We start from the raw sequence: 6,272 nt of genomic DNA on the forward strand, positions 1-6,272 counted from the left end.
CAATATTCCAACTTTTCCTATTCTAATCAACTCTCTCATCAATTTCAAAAAAGTTTATCTCAGATCTATGCCATTTTCCAATAACACAGTAAAACATACATGTTTCTGCAGCTCAATTTCTAGGCTGATTATTATGAAGTTGATATGGTTTGATGCACTTCTTCTCCTTCTTCTTCTTCAGCTTCTCTTTAGCAAGGCAGCATCAGAGTTCAATATAGAGACTCTTCCGGGTTATTCGGGTACTCTGCCTGTCAAACTCGAAACAGGGTGGGTTTCTTTCATTCTTTAACAACTTCCTTTTGACTTTTAATTCCAGAAACTGAAAAAAAAAAAATTATAAATTTGGATGATTAGATATATTGATGTGGGAGAAACTGAAGAAGTGCAAATATTCTACTATTTCATCGAGTCCGAAGGCAATCCTAAAACGGACCCTATTCTGCTTTGGCTCACGGGTGGACCTGGTTGCTCTGCTCTCTCCGGCCTCTTTTATGAAATCGGTACTCTCTCTATATGTTTGTGTATTATTATTTTCTTTCAGCAAATGGGACTTATATACATACTCAGGGAATTACACCCTTCCTATGCATAAACGAGAGAGAGAGGTGTGTGCAGTATGCAAATGATGAGTAGCAACCAGCAAAATATGGAAAGTGATTCGCACCATTCAAATTGAACACACAAAAGATCTGCATATGCTCTGTATCGTAGATAAGTAATATAATGATAAGATGAATATCATCTCACAAAAATTATGTATTTAATCTAGTATCAATTAATGCTTACTCTAATTGAATTGTTGAGTTTGTATGGTGAATTTATACTAATTAATTAATTAAATTACTTTAATGAGCAACTTATGAAAGCTTTTTGTAAAAATTAGGTTAAGCACTTGCTACGACTTCAAATTTTCCTTATTAATCCAATTTAATGCAATTCAATATCATGACAATATGTAATCGTTCTCTTCTTTTTCTTTTTTTTTCTTTTTTTTTTATTATCAATGTTCCTAGATTATTTAATAATTTATCTCGAGTAGAAAATCTATTCTTTCTTGTGACCCTTATAAATCTTTCTATGAAAGGCAAACATAAAAGCAAGTGTTAAAACTTTAGAATATCTATGGAAATCTGCAAGGCACTCGATCATACTTCACAATATTTACTATAACATGCTATAGATCTTATTATTTCTCTTGAATCATCAATTCAATTATTAATCAGGTAATTCAAAGGCATTAAACCCTATAACAATCCCTAGGAATAACAAATATTAGGCGTCAAAATATTGATATTTTATTAAAATTTCATAACAATGGTTCATTTATATCTTAGCAACTAATAATCTAGCATAGCATTACTAAGTTGCATAAAACATAATTAATTTGTAGAATATCATTCGGATTCTCGATATAGGAAGAAAAGGAGGAATCACAAAATCTTGAGTCTCTTCAATGGTTTTTTAATTAATGTCCAACTTTACATTCTTTTTCTTTGCCAAAAATCAATGTTGAATCATCAAATGATTGAATTCTCATATATTGCCTCTTGAATTCTCCCAAAAGAACAATTAATTGGCCTCTCTTTGTTTCAAGATTATGCGTATGATATGATATGAGAGAAGTCCTTCCAATGTTTGATAGTGTTGTGTATTTATAATGGTCGAATTTATGTCAAAATCCAAGTTTTGAAATTGACTTCCAAAATGTGTTTTGACTCAAAATAGGAAACAGCTCCCATCCGTCAGAATTTCGGTCGTGCAGTTCGGGCCCTATAGACTTTAGGAATGTTCAGTTTGGCCCTCATCTTTTGTCCTTTGTTTATTTTGAGTCTGTTCTTCTTGTAATTCCAATCCTTCATCTTCTATATTCACTCAATTGAATCCATGCAATCTTCAATCACCTTCTTTGGTCGAAATCAACTTTTGAATATTTGTAATTCAGTCCATGAACTTTGAAATTCTTCCGTTTTCACCCTTCTTTTTCCAATTTCTACTTCTTTTGCACAAAACCTATCCAAACTTGAATATGTTTTGCAACAATCGATATTTTAAACAAATTAAATAGCAATTAACTCAAAAAGATGCCTAAATATGATAACTAGATAGGTGTAAAAAAAAAAGGTGGGTTATGTTACATGTACATTATGGTGTCCATAAGGGTATCCATAATGTACAAGTGGTATAATATCAATGAAGAGTTGAAAAATAGTTTTTTCAACTCTTCAACCATGGAATTCCACATGTATATTATGGACACCCTTATGAATACCATAATGTACATATAGAATTACACTGTCACAAAATGACATGGACAACAAATTCAAAATTTTAAAAAGGGTGGATTTTTTTTTTTTTTTTATATTTACTTGATTTTGTGCTGGAATGATTGCCCCAAATTTCTGACTCAAAATTTTTACAATAATTTACAAGTGAAGAGCAAACCAGTTCCTATATCTAGTGTGAGTTCGCTAATTTAGTGATTTTCAATGGTGATTTAAGTTTCAACTAGTTTTGTTTAGAATGAATTTCCATTCTAAGAGTATATTTCCAAGTAGCTGGCCATAGAATCCGACAAAGTAAACTTTACGGCACTGAAAAAATCATTGCCCTTTCCAAATTTTTACTTGGTCTCTCCAAACGAATAAAAAAAAACAATTCTAAAAATTGTTAAATATAATCAGCAAGATTCGTAGAATTGAAAGAATACATATATCCTGTTTGTTGCCCATTTTCCACTCTCATTTTAGACAAAATAGAGCCGTTACTTGTCCATTCCACTAACATTACTATCCTTATGTTAATGCACAAACAGATTTTCACACTCCAATTCCCTTAAAATCCTCAACAATGAGCAAAAATTATGGGAGGTGGAAAAGTCAAAAATAGTGGGCTCTTGTATGAAATGGGGGCATTTCGGGAAAGTAAAATATTGCACTAGTCAATTTCAAATGGATGTGAGCATGTGGGACCCCATGTTGGTAGGAAGAATGCATTTTTTTGGGTAAAAATGGGAAACAAATGGGGCTTTAATGATTCAGACGGGTAAATACAAATTATTTGGGTAAAAATGGGAAACAAACAGGGCTATATTTTGATTACCCCATTAACCTATATTTGAAATATAACTTTCATGATGTTCATGTCAATTTTGTGTGCTTTTGTGTAGGTCCACTAGCTTTTGATGATGTAGATTTTGATGGAAGCTTACCATCTATTCACCAAAATCCATATTCATGGACCAAGGTCAAAAACATATCTCGCTCCATGATTAAAGTCATGTACATATCTCATCTACAGCTCTCTAAGTTTAGCACTGACTAATTTAGCGTTATGATTTGCAGGTTGCCAATATTATATTTATTGATTGGCCTGTTGGCACTGGATTTTCCTATGCAAACACATCGAAAGGTTACTCTTCTTCAGACACCAAATCAGCAAAAGACAACTATACATTTCTTAGAAAGGTAAGTTGATATTGTTAATCATAAGTCATATTTGTAAGTAGCTATTGAAGACATTAGAATTTTAAGTTATTAGGCTTCTCCATTTCACCTATTAAAAAGTTGCTTATATACAATTCACACTCAAAAGTAATGTATGAGGCTAGAACTTTCGATGTATTTGTAAACCCATAAGCTAGGCCTCTCGCTAGCGATGCAGGATTTAAAAATAGTCGCTATACCATCCACATGTGTTTTCGGGTTAGTGATCTAACAAAATATTGAAAATGCAGTGGTTGTCGAATCACCCTATGTTTATGAAAAATCGTTTATATATTGCCGGGGACTCTTATGGTGGCAAACTGGTTCCCATGGTTGCCTTGGAAATATTAAAAGGTAAGTATGTAAATAAGAAATATAAAACTTGGTTTTATTCGAATTTTTTTCTTAATTAGCTATGCTTGATTAAGTTGTAAGTGTTGCTGGTAATGCAGGCAATGAAGCAGGGTTCCACCCACGAATATTTCTCCAAGTATTAATTCACTATTTATATGATAACTCTTTTTTATTTTCAAATATTGTAACTTATATCATGTTAATGAGAGAGTGCTTTCAAAATTGAAATAGGGATATATTATTGGGAATGGAGTAACAGATCCAAACATTGATTACAATGAACGAATTCCATATGCTCACCGAATGGCTCTTATACCAGATGAATATTTTGAGGTAGTAATATTCCTAAATCGATTATTTTGATGATAAAATTAATCATACCCAAAACTTATCAGTGAGTCTACTCTTAATTTTTTTATAACTAAACATTTCCCTTATTCATGTAACTTGATACAATTTTAGTCAGCAAAAATTAGCTGTGATGGGAAATATTACAATCCTGATCCAAAAAATCTACAATGTCTTTATGCTCTTAGACCGATCCAAGAGGTAACATTTGCATCTTATTATATTTTATATTTTTGAAAGTTAGTATAGCATAAACACTCATGAAATGATCAAATATTGCAGAGTATAAAAAATGTAAATGGAGGACATATTCTGGAACCAAAATGTAAAATTATAGCACCAAAACCAGATGAATTGGGATGGGATCAAACACTTGTCGAAGATGATTCCATTGACCACCTCTTCCTTCCATCCAAAATAGATGGATTGTGGTGCCGCGTAAATTTCGGCCTCTACTTATATATCTCATGGGATGCTCTCCTAGAGTTACCAGGGTTTCTCAAGACATAATTTCTTTTGTGCAGCCTCAAACTTACGCAACGTCATATATTTGGGCAAATGATCCAATCGTCCAAGAAGCTCTTCATATTAAAAAGGTACTTCTGATACAAAATTGTTAAAAATCCATTGCACTTTATAATGGTTAATCATTGATTTTGATTGCTAGGGAACAATAACAGATTGGACGAGATGCAATCACAGCTTATCCTATGAACATAATATAGAAAGTGTTGTTCAATATCATAAAATCCTTAGCAGGAAAGGATATGAAGCTTTGGTATATAGGTAGTCATATTCATTGTTTTTTCTTTTTAACTGAGCGACTTAATTTGTTCTGAGTTTATTCTAGTCTATCAACTGAGATATAGTTGTTTCACAAGTCATGGCAAAAGTATTAATCGAAAAACCTAACTCTACAAATTTGTAAATTTGATTTAATATTTTTCAATTGTTTGTGTTCTTTCCAGTGGTGATCATGACATGGGTGTACCTTATATGGGTACTTTAAAATGGATTCGTGGTCTCAATCTGACCATAGATGATGAGTGGAGACCTTGGAATGTTAACGGCCAAGTTGCAGGGTTGGTTTCCAATTATTTTTCACTTTCATTTACACACATGTATATTGCATCTTATTAATTAATCTAAAAATGTCATTTACATTTTATTTTGTAGATACACAAGGAAATACAAGAAGAATGACTTCTATCTCACATTCGTAACGGTGAAGGTAAGAAAATTTCAATATGCTCTTTCTCACAATGATTGATAGAAAAAGAAGTAAACATTTGTTATATATTGCAGGGTGCAGGTCATACGGCTCCTGAATATAACCCTGAACAGTGTCTTGCAATGCTCGACCGATGGCTCTCTTTATATCCTTTATAGGTTTAGGTTGATGACGAAGTTTTAAGGGTTCATCCATTACATCTTTTTAACACGGTATTGTCATTATACAATCTGTAATTGTTTATTCAGTTAATAAAACCAATGTAATGTGATAATCATACAGAAGTCTATTATTAATTTATTGAATTTAAAAGAAAAGATAATTTTAACCTAATTTTGGTCATATTTAGCTTTATGGAGTCTTTTTCTTTCTTTGAAACAATATCAATATTTACATTTTAATCAAAGCCCCACAAACTACAGACCTAAACTACACGATAAAATTAACTCAAAGAAACAAATTCCTTTCTTATGTGCCATATGAAACCAATTCGTGGGTCACTTTATTCGCATCTTTAGATTAAAGCGGCACGAACCACAATTAAGATTACATAAAGAAGAAAAAGTATCCTTGGAATTGATTCCATTTTGTATATTATTTCGAATGCAATAATTTTTTCCAGAATTTAATGCAGACTTTCATTCACCTTGTGTGTTCCAGCCCAAACACAATATGGCCTTCCAAGCAAAATGTTCGATCGGATTTGTTTTCAATTCAATTTAAGACTCATTTAAACCAACTCCGTTTTTACTAAATCGCAAGAAATTTCTTACCTTTATCCTTCATTTTGCAAATAATTGAAAGATTATGTTTCACATTTACTTTAAATTTAATTGACAGATTTATGTTTCAAATTT

The 6,272-nt window shown here is 31.9% G+C and overlaps 1 protein-coding gene across 2 annotated transcripts; it reads left to right on the top strand.

Moving 5' to 3' along the window:
• On the top strand, positions 1–5,689 carry LOC111368863 (serine carboxypeptidase-like 7). 2 transcript variants are annotated; one of them, XM_022990343.1, is made up of 14 exons: positions 1–267; positions 355–500; positions 3,167–3,243; positions 3,342–3,464; positions 3,734–3,836; positions 3,911–3,972; positions 4,068–4,169; positions 4,299–4,385; positions 4,467–4,622; positions 4,709–4,780; positions 4,852–4,970; positions 5,153–5,266; positions 5,361–5,415; positions 5,490–5,689. In XM_022990343.1, the coding sequence occupies exons 1-14, from the start codon at positions 68–70 to the stop codon at positions 5,571–5,573; spliced, it is 1,500 nt and encodes a 499-aa protein (XP_022846111.1). In that variant the 5' UTR covers positions 1–67; the 3' UTR covers positions 5,574–5,689. The 2 variants fall into 2 exon arrangements, with proteins under 2 accessions (XP_022846111.1, XP_022846112.1); XM_022990344.1 differs by having other exon boundaries at positions 3,935–3,972.
• The last annotated feature ends 583 nt before the right edge of the window (positions 5,690–6,272 follow it).

The sequence above is a fragment of the Olea europaea genome, chromosome 19, assembly GCF_002742605.1.
Source record: "Olea europaea var. sylvestris chromosome 19, O_europaea_v1, whole genome shotgun sequence".
Classification (NCBI taxonomy): Eukaryota; Viridiplantae; Streptophyta; class Magnoliopsida; order Lamiales; family Oleaceae; genus Olea; species Olea europaea.

Coding starts and splice junctions, on each gene's coding strand:
- LOC111368863 (XM_022990343.1), top strand. CDS start 68: ATGCCATTTTCCAATAACACAGTAAAACATACATGTTTCTGCAGCTCA. Junction 501..3,166: donor CGGCCTCTTTTATGAAATCG/GTACTCTCTCTA, acceptor GCTTTTGTGTAG/GTCCACTAGCTTTTGATGAT. Junction 4,386..4,466: donor CTCTTAGACCGATCCAAGAG/GTAACATTTGCA, acceptor CAAATATTGCAG/AGTATAAAAAATGTAAATGG.